The following is a 22115-nucleotide window of genomic DNA, read 5'->3' on the forward strand; positions in this document are numbered from 1 at the left end:
GATGGTTTGGGTGTTCTCCCCCCCACCACTTTAGGAAATCACCCAGACTAGATTCAGCCAGCTCTGAAAATTTGAATGAAGCTTATATTTACAGCTAGCATAATATACAAGCAAATATTTACAGTATATACAGTTATAGACAGAAATAGACAAGGTAAAAGGTAATACAGAAACACAACAGCCCTCCCAGAAACCTGAGTCCCCAGGAGAGGCTCTCAACCACCCCTTCACCTGCCCCCTACCCCTCTCAACCTTACCCCAGTCCCAAGGAAGAATAGAGGTTCGGCCAGAGGTTAAGAAGCAAAGTGGATTAGCCCAAAATGGAGGGTGAGGTTAAAGAGGTGCAGTTCAGCCAACAGCCCCAGTGAGAGTGATGCCCAGAGTGACTGTGGTTATCTAATGGTTTTATTTCTTGTTCCTATACATCTCAGCAAGCCTGTGAGCAAAGAAGACGTCACCATTGTTTTCCTTTCACAGCCTGTAACCTAGTTCTTCTCACCAAAACATTCTAGCCTGCTTCAAACTAGCACAGACCTTGTGAATTCTGTAATCAAGTTTGACATGTATTTACTATTTTTTCCCCTTTTATATTGTCAATTTTCTTTCTTGCATGGAAAGATTCTTACCCTGCCTCATACTTTTTCTGTGTACTGCTTTACATCACCAGCTCTTTTATCACCTGTAACGGTTGGACCATAGAATCATAGAATCAACCAGGTTGGAAGAGACCTCCAAGATCAGCCAGTCCAACCTAGCACCCAGCCCTAGCCAGTCAGCTAGACCATGGCACTAAGTGCCTCATCCAGGCTTTTCTTGAACACCTCCAGGGACAGTGCCTCCACCACCTCCCTGGGCAGCCCATTCCAATGGGAAATCACTCTCTTTGTGAAGAACTTCTTCCTAATATCCAGCCTATACCTACCCTGGCACAAAATGAGACTGTGTCCCCTTGTTCTATTGCTGGTTACCTGGGAGAAGAGGCCACCCCCCACCTGGCTACAATGCCCCTTCAGGTAGTTGTAGACAGTAATAAGATCACCCCTGAGCCTCCTCTTCTCCAGGCTAAACAGGCTCATCTCCCTCAACCTCTCCTCATAGGATTTGTGCTCCAGGCCCCTCACCAGCTTTGTTGCCCTTCTCTGGACATGTTCCAGCACCTGAACATCCTTCTTCAATTGAGGGGCCCAGAACTGGACACAGTACTCAAAGTGTGGTCTGACCAGTGCTTAGTACAGGGGCAGAATAACCTCCCTTGACCTACTGGCCACACTGTTCCTGATGCAGGCCAGGATGCCATTGGCTCTCTTGGCCACCTGGGCACACTGCTGCCTCATCTTCAGCTTACTGTCTATCAGTACCCCCAGGTCCTTTTCCTCCTGATGAATCCTTGGGGGTCCCTTCCAACCTGGCACTCTGTGATTCTCTTTACAAACCTGTAGTCACAGCAAATCTGCGTAGAGGGAAATGGCACCAGTTTTATGACTTTGTTTCTTGATGCTGGATGGTGTGTGAAAAGGTTATGTGGTCTGGTTAGATCCAGATTGTCACCTAATCATCCTCTCTTCTGTTTGACTGGCATCATCCTGCAAAGATTAAAGCGCTTGCTGGGATGCCATCGGAAACGTTTCCTGTCAGATGCTCTGGTTTGTGGCTTGTCGTTTTTTAGTTGTACAATTACATGGATCATGAAAAACCCACGGGTAACTTTATAGCTAAATTTATGGCCCTGTATTTTCCTGACAGAAGGAAAGCAGCTTTGTGTGGAAGAGTTGGGTGATTTTAATGAATGAGCATCTTAAATATTTCACACAAATTCTTTTTGCCTTTTGAGAAGAAAAATGCCTCGTGTTTAAGTCAGGCATGTCTTGTATTGGAGCTACTGAACATATATTTCTTGTCATCAGTATAGCTTATCCTTTTTTTATGGGCATAGCATTGATATGACAGGTGCAGAGGTACTAAACCTTTCTTTGGTGCATTTGGAGTGAACAGTTACATCTAACGGGGAACAATTACTGAATCAAGCTGTCCATTTACAGCTTTACAGGTAGTGTAGTTACATGGTTTGCTGAGGTGCTCAGATTGGGCTTTGGGGAATGAAGATCACAGCTTGTAAAAAGCAGAGGATTATAGAAAAAGCTAGTTTGGATGGGACCTCTGGAACTTAGCTGCTCTGAAGTGGGCCTTAGATTGGGTTGTCTAGGGCCTTCTGGAGACCAGTATTGAATGTTTTAGTGAGGGAGGTTTCACTACTTCTGTGAGAGACTCACAGTAGTGTTTGAGACTTTTCTTCTTGTGTCCAGATGGAATCTCTCTGAATCAGCTATTGTTGCTTCTGTTGTCACTTTGCATCCTTGTGAATAGTGTTAATCTGTCTCCACTGTATCATCGATGATCTGTGAGGTCTCTTCCAACCCTGATGATACTATGATACTATGATAGAACCACAGATTTGTTTCAACTTGAAAAAGGCCTCCATGATTGTGGAGTCCAACCATCAACCCAACCCCACCATGGTCCTTAAACTATGTTTCAAAGTGCCATGTACACGTGTTTGTTGGGCACCTTTAAGGATGATGACTCCACCACCTCTGGGCAGCCCATTTCAAAGCCTGAACACATTTTCTGTGAAGAAATTTTCCTTAATATCCAACCTAAACTTCCTCTAGCACAGTTTCAGGCCATGTCCTCTCATTCTATCACCTGACAGAATTGTTTAGCCTAAAGAAGAGGAGGCTCAGGGGTGACCTCATTGCTGTCTACAACTACCTGAAGGAAGGCTATAGTCAGTTTGGGGTCGGTCACTTTTCCCAGGCAACCAGCAATAGAACAAGGGAACACAGTCTCAAGTTGTGCCAGGGGAAGTCTAGGCTGGATGTTAGGAGGAAGTTCTTCATGGAGAGAGTGATTGGCATTGGAATGGGCTGCCCAGGGAGGTGGTGGAGGCACCGTCCCTGGAGGTGTTCAAGAAAAGCCTGGATGAGGCACTTAGTGCCATGGTCTGGTTGACTGGCTAGGGCTGGGTGCTAGGTGGGACTGGATGATCTTGGAGGTCTCTTCTAACGTGGTTGATTCTATGATTCTGTGATACTAGGGAGAAGAGACCAGCCCTCACCTCAGTTCAGCCTCCTTTCAGGGAGCTGTAGAGAGCAATGAGGTCTCCCCACAGCATCCTTTCCAACAGACTAATCAACCCCAGTTCCCTCAGCTGCTCCTCACCAGACCTGTTCTCCAAACCTTTCTCGGTGTTGGAAGGCTTGAGCCTGATTCTCTCTAGGCTGAACAAACTCAGTTCTTTCAACCATTCTTCAGGCAAGGTTCTCCAAGCCTCTGCTCATTGTGATGGTCTTTCATTAGAGCCTCTGCTCGTTGTGATGGTCTTTCATTAGAGCCTCTGCTCATTGTGATGGTCTTTTATTAGAGCATTTTCAATTTGTCAATGTCTTTCTTGAGCTGAGCTAACCAACAGTGGACACAGTATTCCAACCATGGCCCAACAAGTGGGATAATGCTATTTATCCACTATCTGAGCTCTTACTGGTGCAATCAAAGACACATTTTGCTTCCATTGATGAGATGCATTGCTTCAACGGTCTGGCTTGCTATTCACCAGGCTCTTTCAATCAGAGCATTATGTACTGCAATTGTGCCATCCCAAATGCAGGACTTAGAGTTTCTCTTCCTTAAATACTGCACAATTGGTTGCACAGTTGGTTGTCTTTCAGGCTGCTGAAGTCATTAAATTCACCACCCTCTGTGATGCACAATTTAGCAACTTTTTTCACATGCCTCAGTCTATCTAGAGAAGGCTTCTGGGAGACCTTCTTGTGGCCTTTCAAGAGGTTAAAGCAGACCTATAACTAAGATGGGGACAATCATTTTAGCAGGGCCTGTTGTAGCAGGACAAAAGGTGGTGGTTTTAAAAGAAAAGAGGGAGATTCAGACTAAATAGAAGGAAGAAATATTTTACCTTGAGTGTGGTGAGACACTGGCACTAGTTGCCCAGAGAGGTGGTGGATGCACCATCTCTGGAACCATTCCAGGGCTAAGATTGAAACAAGCATAGCTCTTCATCCACTAGCAAGTAGTTTCATCACAGAAGGCAGTCAGATTAGTCAGATGTGATTTAACCTTGGTAAATCCATATTGGCTTTTCTCAGTCACCTTCTCACCTTCATGTACCTGTTCCACTTTGGGCCATGAGCATGCCCACGTCTGGAGAAGAGTATTGACACAGGAGTGAGAGTGAGGATACTGCACACTGATTGGAAGTTTGAAAGAGAAATTCGATTTACAACAACATGTATACAAAAGGCAATCACGTAGAGTAAGTATAAAATCCTCTAGGCCCAAACTGGCCTTCTAGAATCCTCCACCCCTTCCATCCTGAGTTGGCCTTAGGGGCAGGCCAAAACCCCCCTAGCCAGGCCTACAAATCCTCAGTGGCTCAGTTCCCTGTCTGCCAACTCCCCACGAACCAAGGTAAGAGCATGCATTGCTCCGAGGAGCGGAGGCAAGAGAAGTGGGGAAGAGAGGGGGCAGAGATCAAGTCAGGCACTATCACTAAGCTGTGATATCATAGAATCATAGAATCAAGCAGGTTGGAAGAGACCTCCAAGATCATCCAGTCCAACCTAGCACCCAGCCCTAGCCAGTCATCTAGACCACGGCACTAAGTGCCTCATCCAGGCTTCTCTTGATCACCTCCAGGGACAGTGACTCCACCACCTCCCTGGGCAGCCCATTCCAATGCCAGTCACTCTCTCCATAAAGAATTTCCTCCTAACATCCAGCCTAGACTTCCCCCAGCACAACTTAAGACTGTGTCCCCTTGTTCTGTTGGAAAAGGAATTGAATAACAATATTACAATACCCTGGGACGAGCAGGTCCATCCCCCTGGGGGCAGCCTCTGTCCCTATGGTTTTGTTTAAGGGGGACCTGGGATGCCTCAAACTACCACAACCTGGAAAGAGGGCTTCCTCCATGGTTTTCTCCAGTACTGAAAGTGCATCTGCCTGGCCTGTGGCTTCCTGGCTCATTTTTTGGCTTGTTTCTTTTGTGTTTAAGTGATAGATATAAGTTGTTTCAGTGTTAGCAGTACCTAGGCAAGCTTTCATACTTAATCTGGCAGTGTGATGTGCTGCATTATGTGGTCGCCTGCATCCAACTCCCAATTATTGTTGTCCAGTGTTCCTTTCAAAGAGAACTTCAAAATGGGATAGTTGTCTGCTGTTAAACTAGTCTGCCAGAAATCCAATTATCTAACCTTATTAGTCACATCAGCAAGGGTTTAGATTGGCTCCACTTCTCCAGCAGATGTATAAACCTCATGATAGGAGGGGGAGGAATGTCAGTTTGGTGCAGAACTTCAGTGCTGGGATGGCTTCTGTTACAGACAGACAGCTCTCCCTATGGTGCTTTTAATTCCAATGTGAATTGGTTTGTTTGGTAAAACCACTAACAGAACAAGATCTTTTTTGTGCTTTCAGTACATACAGACCTAATTGAAAAAACAGGAGAGAGGTTCCTCTTGTTTGTACAGAATAAAGGCTGACTGAATTAAAATGGAGTTGCCCATTTTGGTCCTCTTCCTCTTAAGATGCTTTGAAGCCTATACAAGACTTAAAAGTAGCCTGTACCTCAAAGCATACAAAGTACAAAGATACTGAAGCCAATGTGGGACTGAAGTTCCCCATTGGAGGAAATGCCTCTGTTTCCCTTTTTCCCTTTGCCTGTTTTACTAGTGAACCCTCCAGATCAAAGGGAATAAGTCAGAGCCACAGAACTGATGAAAGAGAATTGGTTTGATTGTTCAAGGTCTGGTCAGGTGAATGTGATGGATCCCATGGTGACAGCAGAAGAGAAGGTTCATCATGAAACAATTATTCACCTGAAATGTGGAATGCAGAGCATAAACTGCCCTCAACCTCCTAGTTTTGCTGCCTGACCCTGCCAGCTGTCTCTTGCTGTAGCTCCATTTCCTATGAGCACTCCTCTTCTTTTGACTGCCCAAGACTTTCAACTTACCTTTTCTGGAGAGGTTCCCAGCATATCTGGATATTGTGATCCTGTGCAACCTGCCTAAGATGACCCTGCTTTAGCAGTGAGATTGGACTCAGATGATTTCCAGGGGTCACTTCTGACCCCTATCATTGTGTGATTCTATGATTACATTAGTAAGCCAAAAGCCAAAAAAGCTTATTAACAAAATAAGGTGAGAGGCTGAGTCAGAAGTGCTACCCCAGCCAGTCTTCCTGAACATAATTATGTTTCTGATCAAGTAGGGAGGAAGAAAGGACCCTTATCTTTCAAAGTCAAGTCTGAGAGGCATATCCCCCTACTCTGCAGTAACAAGCAAGAAGAAAGTAGAGGTCCCATGTGTCTAATTTTCAAGTTAAATCACATTACTGAAAGGAATCATTAGTGTTTAGTGGTGTTAGCACCAGCAGTAAAAGCAGAGACCTTCAGCATGTGTTCTTACCCTGTTAGAGTAAGGAGTTGAGTAACAGTAACAGAATCACAGAATTGTTTTGTTTGAAAAGACCTCTGAGGTCCTCAAGTCCAACTGTCTAACACCACCATGGCCATTAAACCATGTCCCAAAGTGCCATGTCCGTGCACTTCATGAACGCATCCAGAGGCAGCCTGTTCCAATGTACTTTTTCAGTAAAGAAAATTTTCCTAATATCCATTACAAACCTCCCCTGACACAATTTCAGACCATAATGTTTTGAGAAAAGAGCCCCCAAAATGCTGCACTGCATCTGTCCTGTTTTGTGTAGATTGGAATGACAGCATAATGGGACCAGAGCTGAAAAGAGCAAAAAATCAGATAGAAATGCATAGCACTGACTGCATAATGCAAGATGATACAGAAGTGCATAATAAATGCTGCATAATGGGTATGGTTACTAAAGCAGAACCATAGAATCACAGAATGTTACAGCTTGGAAGAGACCTCTGAAGATCATCGACTCCAACTCTCTTGCCAAAGCAGGATCACTTAGGGCAGGTCACTCAGGAATGCATCTAAGTAGGTCTTGAAAGTCTCCAGAAGGGTGATGAAGCTGGTGAGAGGCCTGGAACACAAACCCTATGAGGGGAGGCTGAGGGAGCTGGGGGTGTGCAGCCTGCAGAAGAGGAGGCTCAGGGGTGACCTCATTGCTGTCTACAGCTATCTGAAGGGAGGCTGTAGCCAGGTGGGGGTTGGTCTCTTCTGCCAGGCAACCAGCAAGAGAACAAGGGGACACAGTCTCAAGTTGTTGTGGGGGAAGTCTAGGCTGGATGTTAGGAGGAAGTTGTTGCCAGGGAGAGTGATTGGCATTGGAATGGGCTGCCCAGGGAGGTGGTGGAGTCACCATCCCTGGAGGTGTTCAAGCAAAGCCTGGCTGAGGCACTTAGTGCCATGGTCTAGTTGACTGGATAGGTCTGGGTGCTAGGTTGAGCTGGATGATCTTGGAGGTCTCTTCCAACCTGGTTGATTCTGTGATTCCACAACCTCTCTGGGCAGCCTTCTCCTCACTCTCACAATAAAAGTTTTTCCTCACAGTGAGGCAGAACCTCCTGTGTTCCAGTTTGTGTCCATTGCCCTGACGTATCACAGGTCGCCTTTGAAAAGAGACTGGCAGCTGCTTCATGATATCCACCCTTCAGGTACTTATAAATGTTCATAAGAACCCTTCCAGACTAAACAGCCCCAGATCTCTAAGCCTTTCCAGTCCTTCAGCATCCTCATAGCCTCCATTGGACATGCTAATCCCTGTCCTTCTTGAACTGAGGAACCCGAAAGTGGACACAATACCCCAGATTCGGTCTCACCAGGGCAGAGTAGAGTGGGACGCTCAGGTATTTGAATGTCTCCAGAGGAAGGGAACAAAATTGGTGAGAGGGCCAAAAGCAGGTTCTTTTAGGAGCAGCTAAGGACTCTGGGTTTGTTTAGTGTAGAGAAAAGGAAGCTGGGGGGTGAGACCATGAGTTTAAGCCAAGAGCTAAATTGCCTCTAGACAGTATTCTGCCGTGAAGAGAATGAAGTCAGTAAAGACCAGAATAAATAGAGAAATGCTCTTAATTCATTACCAGAATTTAACAGTAAATAAATCTCTGTGTCATCAAGACAGTCATGCTAGCAGTTTTATTGGCAATGCAGTTTCTTCTTGAGTATCAATGAATTTCAAATTGAGATAGTTCTTAATGAGAAGTGCCTGCTTTATCTGAGTCTCTCATGACTTTTGAGTTGGTAATTCCTTATTAAGTCTTTTTACCACTTCTGAGCCCTGTGTTAACCTTCCCTTTCTCCACGCTGTAGATCTGCAGGCAGAACACAAGTCAATGACTTGTCCAGGTTCCTGTGATGCTGCAGATTCTCCTCTGTAATCCCACTGAACATGTAAATTCAGATAAGTCATCTCCACAAAGGATTAGTTTCATTAAGTGACATTTTTAGTTCTCTCCAGCTGAAATGTGAATGTGTAAGTTTTACTTCTGACCTTTTGGAGAATGTTGATATTTTCCCCCTCAGCTCACCTGAAGAGTGTAAGGAGCAAAGGTGATGCAGAAGATCTAGAGGCCTTCAACATCACCTAATACTAAATGGCTGCCAGATCTGTTAGTTGACTGGAATATTGTGGGAGAATAGGGAAAGAAACTGTTGGGAATGACCAACAAGTTTCATAACAGCCTTTGACCAAAGTTTCACAGCTGTTATAGAATCGTAGTCATATAATTGGTTTGGATGGAAGAGACCTTTAAAGTTACTGAGTCAAACATTTCACCCAGTACTGCTGGGCCACCGTTAAGCCATGTCTCTCAGCACCACATCTACATGGCTTTTAAATCACTCCTGGGAAACCTGTTCCAGAACTTGACAATCCTCTGGGGAAAGAATTTGTTCCTAATATTCAACCTAAACCTCTCCTGGTACAGCTTGAGGCTGTTTACTCTTGTTCTATCATTTGTTGCTTGGGAAAAGAAGCAAATCCTCCTCTGGTTTCAATCTCCTTTCAAGGAATTTTAGAGAACAGTGAGGTCTCTCCCCTCAGCCTCCTTTTCTCCAGACTGAACAACCCCAGTTCCCTCAGCTGCTCCTCACAAGACCTGTTCTAGACCTTTCATCATCTTTGTTGCCTTTGTGTGGACAAGCTCCAGCACATCAGTGTCCCTTCTTGTAGTGAGGGGCCCAAATCTGTAGCTAGTATGTGACGTGACCTCACCAGGGGGACAATCGCTGCCCTAGTCCTGTTGGCCACTATTGCTGATCCAGGCCAGAATGCTCTTGGCCTTCTTAGCCACCTGGACACATGCTGGCTCATGTCTAGTTCTCTATTGAGTAATATGCCCAGGTTCTTTTCCACCAGGCATTTTTGGCCACTCTTCCCCCAGCCTGAGCAGACAACACTTGAGTGCTGCTTTCACATTAGGTCTAATTTCTGCTGGTATTATCCATCACCTGAATTTTACATGGCAAATTCATTGCCCCATACCAAAGCAAATTTATAGCAGCTTGGATGTTTGAAAGTCCTCCTCATCTACAGCTAGATTAAGTTGTCAGTGCTACAAATACAACCTGGCCACATGTTAGGTGAAGCTAAACCCCAAAGCGATTAGTTGACCTGACACTTGAAGACATTAGATAGCTTCCATTGATTTATTTTCTCCAAATGGGAGATTGCAACAGACAGATGAAGCAGATGATATATACTCTTTGCTCAAGTTCAAATGCACATCCTAAGGAGAAGCTGAGATCATGATCAACTGCAAGGAGAAGTTGATAATGATTTCCTGTAATTTTCCTAATATCACCCCTGAAGCTTTTGCTGTCAGCAGGAGGATATGAATCTAAGTCATTGATGGTGCCAGATACAGTCCTTAAGCCTCCAGAAGGAGCCTCAGCAAGTGTCACCAGCTGTAATGTAAAGACTGGAAATCTGGTCACTCTTCACTTGAGACTAAGTTCCATCACAATAATTGCAGGTCTACCTTGTGATATTTTATGCATCTGAAAACCAAAAAGAAAAGAAATAACTGAGACTTTATCAACAGATGACAGATGCAGTGGCCCAGGGCTATTAGCTGTTGCAATTCCTGGGCTGCACTCTTACTTAAAAGGACCTACAAGAAAGCCTAGAAGGGACTTTTTACAAGGGCTAGCAGTGGTAGGACATAAAGGAATGTACTGACACCTGTGGAGGGGAGATTTATACTGGATATTAGGAAGAAATTCTTTAGAGTGAGGGTGATGAAACACTGGATCAGGTTGCCCAGAGAGTTTGTGGATGACCCCTCCCTGGAGGTGTTTAAGGCCAAGTTGGATGGACCTTTGAGCAACCAGGTGTATTGGAAGGTGTCCCTGCCCAGAGCAGGGGGGGTTGAAACTAGATGATCTTTAAGGTCCCTTTGAAGCCAAACCAATCTATGAATAAGACAACAGCTCCATGAACCTCAAATATATTCTTCACTGGGAAGACCACAAGAGGAATTTTAACTACATTAAATAAAGTTTAGTCATCTTACTTGCATGATCTGCATCATTTCACTTCCTTGGAAAGTATCAAGAATGACTGAAGAGCCAGGACACTGTTAATAGTCCATAAAACCCCAAAAATACCACAAGTCTAGCTCCATTCAACCCAAGAGTGCCATTAGGGAGATGGCCCAAGAAAGCCTAGATTTACAAAGGTTTAAGTAAAATTGATACCAGGAAGATGCTTAAGATCCTGTATGACAAATGTAATTGCTCTTCTTCGACTGAGTAATCTCTTGCTAAAAAATATATCAGCTAAAGGGCTCGCACTGGTGGCAAGTGTCATTTTTCACGTTGGTGTAGAAAGTCAATTTCTTTCTGGTCTCATTAGAGAACATGAATTTTGTGGCTTCGCTGTTTCATCATCGTGGCGCTGCAGCGTTTTACTTGACACGTCCTTGTGCTGTGGGAACGTGCTTCAGCTTGTGTTTGCTTCTTAGAGGGGGTGGATTGCATTACTCTTCCTTCTCTCATTTTCCTGTCATTTTTTGAATAATGGATTCATTGTGCTCAAGACCTTATTTCACTTCACTTTTCATTCATTTCTTTACAAGCAAAGTAGTGAGGGAGCGGAACAGGTTACTCAGAGAAGCTGGGTAATCATCCAGCCATGGAGGTGTTCAGTGCTTGGCTAAGCAAGTCACAGTTGGCCTGATCTAGTGTTGGCAATAATTCTGCATCACTTAGGAGGTTGGATGAAGTGACCTTCAAGGTTTCTTCCAGTCAGTGTTTCTGTGATTCTGTGGATCATTTGGAGGAAGAGAAGAGCATCTTTGAAATGTTTTAATCTGAAGCTTGGAGTTTCTTCTTTAAAACACTTGTGCATAAACAATAAGTCTTGCTTTAAGATGGAGTATCTCTAGCTTGGGTGCTTGGATGATTTATCACTTGATCCATGATGTAATCTCTGCTTCAGGTTTCCTGACAGTTCCCAGTTCAGTTGACTTTTACCTTTGACTAGTGGCTGGAAGGTTGCCCGGCAGAAAAGAACCTGGGGATGCTGGTTGACAGCCATCTGAACGTGAGCCAGTAGTGTGCCCAGGTGGCCAAGAAGGTCAACGGCATCCTAACTGGCCCCTCAATCCAAGAGGGACATTCAGGTAGTGGACCATGTCCAGAGGATTGCAACAAAGCTGGTGAAGGGTCTGGAGAACAGGTCTGGTGAGGGAACTGGGGTGGTTTAGTCTGGAGAAAAGCTGATCGAGGGATTTCTCAGTGTGAAAAATACCATCTTTCTATCTAGTATCATGCTGAAAGAGGGAGATTCAAACTGTCAGTCATTGTTTATAAGGAGTGAGAAATGCCATTGTTACTGGTATTGCATGAGGGATGGGGAAGTGTAGCATTGGTAAGGAAAGCTTGTAGCCTGCACAGAGGTTCATGAGCGCATCCAAAGTTTGCTGCTGAGCCTAGCTGTGGCAGAAGTGTGTTCTTGGTCTGGATGCACACCAAGCTAGAGACAGTCCATACCTTTTCATCCCTACATGATTTGCCACTACTGTTAACTGCAGATGCAGAGGACATCTGACATTTACAAAATGTTAGCATACATTGTTCTTCTGCAAGTGGCCCTTTGCTTCTCCTCAGAGCCATGGTTTAGTTAATTAGAAGGTGTTAGGTGATGAGTTGGACTTGACGATCTTGAAGGTCTTTTCCAACCAGATTAATCTGTGATCTGTGAAATACCTGGGGGGTGGGTGTCAAGTGGATGGGACCAATCTCTTTTTGGTGGTCAGCAGCAATAAGACAAGGAGCAACAGCTACAAAGTGGAACACAGAAGGTTTCATCTCAACATCAGGAGAAACTTCTTTGCAGTGAGGGTGACAGAGCACTGGAGCAGGCTGCCCAGAGATGTTGTGGAGTCTCCTTCTCTGGAGCCTTTCAAAACCTGCCTGGGTGCATTCCTGTGCAGACTACCCTAGGGAATCCTGCCTTGACTGGGGGGTTAGTCCCAATGATCTCCAGAGGTCCCTTCCAACCTCTTCCACTATTCAGTGATTCTGTTCCTAACCTGAGCTCTTGGGAATGTAGCAGCTGCAGGTGAAACCCTTTGTAACCATTAAAAAAAAAAGTGAGTTACCCTGTTTGTAACTATAAAGTAGCAGCAGGGCAAGGGCCAAGAGATTCAGTCTGGAGAAGAGTTAGATTTAGATTGGATGTTAAGAAGTTCTTTACTGTGAGGGTGGTGGAACACTGGAACAGATTGCCCAGGGAGGAGATGCTGAAGGTTAGGCTTGATGGGTCTCTTAGCAACCTCATCTAGCTGGGGATGTCCCTGCTTACTGCAGCGAAGTTGGGCAAGATTATCTCTAGAGGTCCCTTCTACCCCAAACCATTCTGATTATGTGAAAAAATTCTCCAGTGCCCACTTAATTTGCATTCTTGTTGCTCAGATAAAACCCTTAAGTTGTCTGAAACAACTTCCTCTCTACAGCAACCTATTAAGAGGTTTGTTCCTTGAGCTGTGCCCTGCTGTGAGTCAGTGTCTGTGTGCTCAAAAGGGATGTGAGTGATGCTGGGATGTGCTTCAAGCTGAGTTCTGCAGCCTAAGGTGATACATTCTCATGAAGCTTTCAACTTGTGGTTTACTTTTCTTCCTATTACCATTATTGCAGGAGACATTCTGTGCCTGGCTTTGTGTCTTCTGTTTTTTTGTCCCTACCTTCATTCTTGTCCATTAATCTCCTTATTTTTTGTAATACAAACATTTACACTTCATTTAACAGCATGACCAATGATTTCTTCAACAACAACAAAAAGAGCAGTCCTTGTAGGGCAGCACATGATCATGGCTAGCCCAATACCAGAGTCTGCTAACTCCCAAAGTCAATCAAGCTTTAGAATAGTGGCTAAACATCTCATGGAGATACCCAACCAATCTGTGAGCCATTGAGGCTGCAGTAACGAAGTGAAATATTTGCCATCTGATTATTTACGCTTGCTTTGTTTAATTCTAGTTTGAAAATGAGATCATCACCAAGCTGGATCATGAAGTGGAAGGAGGCAGAGGAGATGAACAGTACAAAGTGTTATTTGACAAAATGTAAGTGTTGATCAGCAGTGAGATTTATGCCGCAGTAAAGGCAGGAGTGAGAGCAATTAGACTGCAGTGAACTTTGTAGCCCAGAAATAATTAAAATCTGTTAATGATGCATAATGCTGAGAATTGCACCTGAGTTGAGCTTTATTTTTCTTCGTGTGATTAACAAGGCACTTGTTTTTTCAGTCTCTTGGAACACTGCAGAAAACACAAATACCTTGCCAAGAGTGGAGAGACCTTTGTGAAACTTGTTGTCCGCTTAATGGAGAGGTTGTTGGACTACAGGACCATAATGCATGACGAGAACAAGGAGAACCGCATGAGCTGTACTGTCAACGTGCTGGTAAGCATTGAGAGAAGACACCAGCCTGAAGTGACTCCTTGTCAAGGTCCAGAGAACAGAGATTAACAATATCTCTGTCCAAAGGAGCAAGATCTGCTCTTAGGGGTTTCCGTGTTGTGAAAGTAAGATGCAAACGAGACCAGAGATCACCACAAAACTGTTTATTAAAGGATGAGGTTGGACAAAACAGAGGGCGAGAGAGAGAGAAGTGGAGGAGAGATGTAAAGAGAATGGCAGAGAAGAAGAGAAGAAGCAGGGAAGGAAAAGAGCTGGGATAATATTACCCTCAGTCGCAGATGGGGGGGGAGAGAGAGCAACGGGTGTGTGGCCCAGGGATGATCTTCTGTCGAGTTCTTCAGGGCCTCGTCTGGTGGAGGTCCACTTGGTGGTCTGGTGGAGGTCCACCCTTGGTAGTCTGGTAGAAGTGCACTTGGTCTGGTGGAGGTGCACCCTTTGGCAGGCCTTGCTCCTGCCTTTTACACAGTTTTCTGCTCTGTGTCCAGCTGCAGCTCCCTGGGAGATGTTCCTGTGTATTCCCCTGCATTCACAGGGGTCTGACGCTGCCGGGGGAGGGCCTCTAACCCCTCCCTGGCTGTACCTGTCTGTACCCTGAATACACAGAAGCCTTTTCTCTTTTCAGGTAGCTGATATAAGATGTAGGCACCCTGGATATTCCAGCCAGGATGAGATCCAGGAGTTTCCAAGGCATTGTCTGTTGATTTGCATCCCTGAGCTTTCGGCCAAGCACCGAGTCTGAGTCCCAGAAGTTACCAAAGGCAATCTTTGTCGTTGTTGATTAGGGAGAGAGGATGCAATCTTTATCTTTGTTGATGAACAAGAGAGAGGATTTAGACTCTCAACACTACTGCATTCTTCATTTTACACCTTTGAGTAAAAAAGAGTGTAAATTGGGATTCTCCTGGAAATCTGAAATACTTTGGGGGTTCTTTCCTTTTCCAATGAAGGCAAATCTTAGCATTTCGGTTGAAAAATCTCTAAGATCATTGAGTCTAACCACTACCTTAAACCTGCAAAGTCCACTGTTAAACCATGTTCCTCAACACCACATTTACATGGCTTTGAAATCCCTGCAGGGATGGGGACTCTACCACTGCCCTGGGCAGCCTGTTCCAGGCAGCGATACTTTTTCTAATGTCCAACCTAAACCTCCACTGATGCAACTTAAGGCCATATTCTCCTGTTATTAGAGTGAAGATACTGACCCCCACCTCACTCCAACCTCCTGTCAGGGAGATGTAGAGAGCCAGAAGGTCTCTCCTCAGCCTTTTTGTCTCCAGACTAACCAACCTTGGTTCTCTCAATTAGTCTTCCCAAGATTTGTGCTCCAGACCCTTAATCAGCTTCATTGCCCTTCTCTGGACACATTCCAGCAACTAGGAAAGATTTAAGAGTAAATGTTTCAGGGCCTTATCTTTGAAAGTTGTTAACTGACATTTACAATAGAGGTATGAACAATGAAAGAAGGTTCTGGGGATACCTTACAGTGGTTTCCCAGTACCTGAAGGGAACCTAAAAGAAATCTGGTTAAGAGGCTTGTTGTGGTAGGAGGAGAGGGAATGAATTGAAGCTGGAGGAGAGGAGTTTTAGGCTGGATATTTTAAACAAATTCCCTTAAGTGTGGTGAGACACTGGAAGAGGTTGGGCAGGGAGGTTGTGGGTGCCCCCCTCCCTGGAAGTGTTTGAGGCCAGATTGGATAAGGCTTTGAGTGACCTGGTCTAGTGGAAGGTGTCCCTGCCCTCTTAGCAGGGATTTTGGAACTAGATGATCTTTAAGGCCCCTTCCAACCCAGACCATTTTATCAATCTATGAACTTTATTCAGAAAACCACTCTGACATACAGCACATTTGAGTAATAGTCAGTTTACTCCCAAAATTCCCATGCATTTGCAATCCCATTTGCATTCTGCTTATTGCTGAACTTTCATATGCAGAATTTTGAAGAAATGTGAGTGTTTCTCTTTCAATCAAAGCAGGAATTCTGAAGTGTTTACTCTGTACTAAAACTCTTAGTCCATTTAGGCTAGAGTTGGAAGCAGAAGTTACCCCCATAGCATGCACATCATCCTTTTCAACCAAAGCACTTTGATATGAGATTTTACTAGCACAGAATCAGCACATATTGAAAAATATATGAATCACAAAATTTAGAGATCCTCAAAGATAGAATTATCTAAACCAGGGAAGGTTTAGAATGAACATTAGGGGGAAAAAAATCACTGAAAGGCTTATCACAGTATTATCAGGGTTGGAAGAGACCTCACAGATCATCAGGTCCAGCCCTTTACCACAGAGCTCAAGGCTAGACCATGGCACCAAGTGCCACGTCCAACCTTGCCTTGAACAGCTCCAGGGACGGCGACTCCACCACCTCCCCGGGCAGCCCATTCCAGTGTCCAATGACTCTCTCAGTGAAGAACTTTCTCCTCACCTCGAGCCTAAATTTCCCCTGGCGCAGCCTGAGGCTGTGTCCTCTTGTTCTGGTGCTGGCCACCTGAGAGAAGAGAGCAACCTCCCCCTGGCCACAACCACCCCTCAGGTAGTTGTAGACAGCAATGAGGTCTCCCCTGAGCCTCCTCTTCTCCAGGCTAAACAATCCCAGCTCCCTCAGCCTCAGCATTGGAACGGGCTGCCCAGGAAGATGATTGAGTCACCATCCCTGGGTGTGTTTAAAAGCTGTGTAGATGTAGTGCTTGGGTATATGGCTTAATGGTGGACTTGGTAGAGTAGGGTTAATGGTTGGACTCAGTGATCTTGAAGGCCTTTTCCAACCTAGACAATTCTGTGATTGTATGACTCAGTATTAAGTCATTGGCCACTAAGGGTTCATAAGTTTCATCTCTTTATCATGCTCAAAGCTTTTATTTCACCTCAATATGCAGGGCACAGACGGTGTTTATCGTTTGTGGGCTATGGCTGATAGGTTTTGTTCAGACTGGTTGGGAAAGATCTGAGTAAACAGTTTGTAGCTTTAGCACTCGCAAGTAATGCAAACATCCTCAGCTGGAGCGGTGCAGCCTTTATGCTGCATAACCTACAAGTGAAACAATGCCCATTAGTATGGGAGAGAAGATAGAGACAGCAGATCAGAAATTAAGGTTTTATTTTTAGTTTGCTTTCCCTCTCTGTGCGCATCAAAACCACCAGAATGTTTAGGAAATGGGAACTTGGAGAGTTGTCACTGGCTGTTGATCTAGCAACTGCCATTAGGTTGCCCACAGAAAAGTCATAGCATCCTCCTGAGCAGAATTGGAGCTAAAAGAGCACCAAGCAAGAGAGAAGGTAAAACATCACATACACCATATGCTCTGAAACTTGCCAGCCATTGGCAAACTGGGAGAACTTCCTGAGGAAGGTGAATTCATTGTTTAGTCTGGAGAACAGGAGGCTGAGGAGACCTCACTGATCTCTACAGCTCCTTGAAAGGAGGTTGGAGGGAGTTGGGAGGTGTTGGTTTCTGTTCCCTAGTATCAGGTAATAGAACAAGAGGAGATGGCTGAAATTGTGCCATGGAATGTTTAGGCTGGAAATTAGGAAAAACTTCTTTCCTGGAAGAATAGTTCAGGCATGAAGTTGCCATGCCTGGAGGTGTTGAAGAAATGTGTGGACATGGCACTTGGGGACACAGTTTAATGGCCATGGTGGTGTTAGGTTGATGGTTGGACTCAGTGATCTTAGAGGTATTTTCCAAGTAAAACAGTTACGTGATTTTGTGATCACAGTACTCTTAGTTTCCCTCAAGCAGTTCTTGCTGTACCAACCCCAGGGGGAGCAATGGCACTCTTGGGGCTTGGCTTTGTGATGAGTGTCTCTGCCAGCTTCTCCTGATGCTGATTTTTGTCATTGGAATTTTTCAGGTATTAGCAGATAATCATTTTTCTGGGTAATGATGTTAAGTACCACGAGAAAGTAATCATAGAATCATGCAATTGTTTTGGTTGGAAAAGTCCCTTAAGATCATGGAGTCCAACTGTCAACCTAAGACCAACCATGTCCTGAAGTGCCATTTCTACACATTTCTTGAAAACCTCCAAAGATGGTGACTCCACCACCTCCTTGGACAGTCTGTTCCAATGCCTGACCACTCTTGCAGGAAAGAAATTTTTCCTAATATCCAACCTAAACCTCCCCTGGCACACACAGCCCTGCCACTGAGGTCTGCAGGAAAGCATTGCAGGGCAGAAATTCTCTTCCTTTTCAGTAGGCATGATTTAAAACTAAACCCTTGATTTTCAAGTTCCATTTGCCCTCCGGGGCCAACTCAGTCTTTTCATCGTTCTCCAGGCACTTGAAGGGAAATGTATGCCTTTACAAGAACCCAACCCAGGGCTGATACGCAACACAATTCCCACCTGAGGTCTCAAAAAGTTCTTAATTGGGACTTTAATGATGCAGAGGCTTTCATGGGATTAAGTTTGTCTGTATTGTCTCTAGTTTAAGTCAGGAGGTTTGACATGCATTTAAGCCACTGCTGATGTTAAAAGAAAACAACCTTGTTTTCTCAGGTGCTTCTTCCTACCCTGACAATCCTGGCCAAAGCAAGTGTGCTGCCAAGACAGCAAAGCAGATCCCAGAAGGGATCTTGCTGAAAGCTCTCACTCTTCTCTCTTAGCAACTTTTCATCCCCATCAGTTCCTCAGACCTTTGGCTGCAAAGCCACACCAGTAAATGAGATGTGGAAGGCTGCACTGAAATAAGGATACAGAGCCTGCTTTTTGGGGAGAGGAAACTGTAGTTGATGTAAGATGTATTTGTGTCAACCTGCTGCCCAGCCTCTTCCCATTTTGGTTGATTTGATGTTCCTTCTTCAGCTGCATCAGAAGGGCAGACCAGCTGGTGACAAAGTCTGGATAAAATGTTTTTATGATGTTGAACCTACTAAGCCCAAACTCTCTTCTACTTAAAAACCCCAAACCAATCAAAACACAGCATCACAGAACTTTGAAGGTTGGAAGGGACCTTCAGAGGTCATCAAGACCAACCCCCCCGTCAAGCCAGGATTCCCTAGGGTAGTTCGTGCAGGAACTCATCCAAGCGGGTATTGAAAGTCTCCAGAGAAGGAGACCCCACAAACTCTCTGGGCAGCCTGTTCCAGTGCTTTGTCACCTGCATTGTAAAGAAGTTTCTCTTCATGTTGAGATGAAACCTCCTATATTCCAGTTTGTAACTGTTACTTCTTGTCTTATTGGTGTGTAGCACTGCAAAGAGATTGGCCCCATTCACTTGACACCCACTCTTCAGATATTTGTAGACATCAATCAGATCTCCTCTCAGTCTTTTCTCCAGACTAAACAGCCACAGGTTTCTCAGTCTCTCTTTCTAGGGATGATGCTCAAGTCCCCCAGTCATCCTTGTGGCTTTCTGCTGGACTCTTTCCACCAGCTCCCTGTCTCTCTTGAACTGGGGACCCCAAAACTGGACACAGTGTTGCAGGTGTGGTCCCACCAAGGTAGAGTAGAAGGGAAGAAGCTCCCTAGACCTGCTGGCCATACTTTTCCTGATGCACCCCAGGATGCCAAACGAGACAAGCAAGAAACAAACAGCAGAAATATATCACAAGGTTCAATTTGTCTTTTGCATTGAACTAAAAATCAGTCAACAGTTATGTCAGCCATGATGCTGTATCCACTGAATAATATGCCATGTCCAGCTGCTACACAGAGGTTGTCTCTTGTATTTGGTTCTCTGAAGGAAGCAGTTTTGTGTTGGGCTTTACGAGTCCCGAGCATCTTTTAGTTACTACTTAAACTGGTGTAATGTAGTATTGTAATTCAGTGAAGGAGAAATGTCTTTATGTTTTGTTTTCTTAGGTATGTTTTAACTTTTGGAAGCAATCTTTAAGCAAGATTCATACATGCCAGTATCCATCACCTCGATTTACCCTATCTGGCATTTACAGTATTTGTAGTGTTAACTGGTTTTATCTGGAGACCAGAGGCATTCAGATGTTCCTGAAGAGAGCAGTGAGAACGTGTGATGTATGGAAGTAGATAGATAACACTGATCTAACTTTTTCTTTCCAAAGAAACTGAACATGAGCCAGCAGTGTGCCCAGGTGGCCAAGAGAGCCAGTGGCATCCTGGCCTGCATCAGGAATGGTGTGGCCAGCAGGAGCAGGGAGGTCATTCTGCCCCTGTACTCTGCACTGGTTAGACCACACCTTGAGTACTGTGTTCAGTTCTGGGCCCCCCAGTTTAGGAGGGACATTGAGATGCTTGAGCGTGTCCAGAGAAGGGCGACGAGGCTGGGGAGAGGCCTTGAGCACAGCCCTACGAGGAGAGGCTGAGGGAGCTGGGATTGGTTAGCCTGGAGAAGAGGCGGCTCAGGGGTGACCTTATTGCTGTCTACAACTACCTGAGGGGTGGTTGTGGCCAGAAGGAGGTTGCTCTCTTCTCTCAGGTGGCCAGCACCAGAACGAGAGGACACAGCCTCAAGCTACGCCAGGGGAGATTTAGGCTGGAGGTGAGGAGAAAGTTCTTCCCTGAGAGAGTCATTGGACACTGGAATGGGCTGCCCGGGGAGGTGGTGGAGTCGCCGTCCCTGGGGCTGTTCAAGGCAGGATTGGACGTGGCACTTGGTGCCATGGTCTAGCCTTGAGCTCTGTGGTAAAGGGTTGGACTTGATGATCTGTGAGGTCTCTTCCAACCATGGTGATACTGTGATAATTGGGGAGTAGATGATGTATTGCTCAGCTGAAGTTTGAAGTTCCAAATCTGTAGAGCAACTGTTGCTTAAAAATTACAGGTTTGTACATTACAAAATTTCCATGAGAACAGTTAATAACGTGTGGCTTGCAAATGCCAGGAGCAAATTTCCAGCAGCAAGTACTATTCTTGCCAATGCTTAACCTTTGCAGTGAGACACAAGCCCTAATACACTCTGTGAAACATCACAGCATTAGAGTTTGTAAGTTAAATAACTTGGTGTGCTATCACTGGAGGCAAATTTCATTTTGCAGTTTCCGAGGCTGACATTACGCAATGATGAATTTTTAATTTAGAGCGTGTTCTGTGTACATTCCAGGCTGTGAAATCAAAGGCTCTGTAACCAAATTATGTTGTTTTTCAGAATTTCTACAAGGAGATTGAACGAGAAGAAATGTACATAAGGTTTGTAAACATGACCAGTGACAAACTCTGCTTGACTTACTGTGGTGTAATTGGAGAAAATTAAGTTCACGTTAAGCAGTCGCTTGGGGGCTGGAGGGAAAAAAGTAATAAAGAAGGCATACCTTGGCTGAACCTTCAGTAGATTCCAAAGCTTATCTTCACTGACAACAGGGAGCATTAGAAATTAAGAGTCATAAGATATCTTTTTTGTCCAACTCCTACGGTTACATTGCAGTGAAACTGAAATATTCAAGAGTGTTGTCATATGAAGGCAATAAATCAAAATAAAGCTGAGCAGAGAAATGGGTTTGCCTCCTGGCAAGGCAGAAAATATGTGACTTGGGCTAAAAAGGACTGTTAAATAATATCATGCCTGATACTTATTTTAAATTTCAAGCTTTTGGAACCTTTCAGAATCTGTTTTCACACAAAAATGTGGTAATATGCAGCTGAGATTTTTGTAAACCTGAGGGTTTCTAGTTCTCTGTTTGGATTTGGTCTTAAAATTGGCCAGAATGTTGTGCTAAAATTAGGAAGGTTTTGGTTTTGTTGCTATTTTAGCTAGCTAAATATTATTTATTAATTAGTTCTCAGGTGTCTGTTTGTTACCTTTTTGGAAGAATTACTGCTTTCAAACTTGCTTCCTGTTCTTTAAATGGTTTTAATTAGTGCCTTAGTAGTTTACAGAAACCAAAAATAAACTAGCAAAGGGCAGGATTGATCAATGTGGACAAAGTTAGGAGTCATAGGTCTGCTCTGTTCAGCATCTCTTTAAAGACAAATGGTCTCTCATTACCACCACACCACACCCCCCCAGATTCTCTCCTTTTTCTATTAACAAACATAATGTGTCAAAGATCTCTACAACTTTAATAGTTTTAGGGTGGAGAGGTTAAATTTTCAGTAAGAGAATCCAACAAACAGATGAAGAGAATCCCCTTCCAGAGGTGTGATGATATTAAAGTTAAGGAAGATGATACTGAAGTTAAGGAAGAAGACTTTTATTTGTCTCCATAGTGGAGCAGTGTTCTCTCTCTTGCACAGCCTCTCTGTTGGATTCATTACACATCACAAGTTACTTGT

General features: G+C 44.5%; 1 protein-coding gene across 4 annotated transcripts in view; it reads left to right on the top strand.

The window, feature by feature from the left end:
• The window catches only part of DOCK1 (dedicator of cytokinesis 1), a 433046-nt gene that overhangs the window by 324976 nt on the left and 85955 nt on the right, over positions 1-22115 (top strand). For all 4 annotated transcript variants that reach the window (XM_064145308.1, XM_064145312.1, XM_064145309.1 and 1 more), the window contains exons 34-36: positions 13479-13564; positions 13748-13904; positions 20992-21032. In XM_064145308.1, the coding sequence (XP_064001378.1) occupies positions 13479-13564; positions 13748-13904; positions 20992-21032 (284 nt within the window). The remainder of the gene's footprint in view (positions 1-13478; positions 13565-13747; positions 13905-20991; positions 21033-22115) is intronic.

Source organism: Pogoniulus pusillus, chromosome 6 (assembly GCF_015220805.1).
Source record: "Pogoniulus pusillus isolate bPogPus1 chromosome 6, bPogPus1.pri, whole genome shotgun sequence".
Classification (NCBI taxonomy): Eukaryota; Metazoa; Chordata; class Aves; order Piciformes; family Lybiidae; genus Pogoniulus; species Pogoniulus pusillus.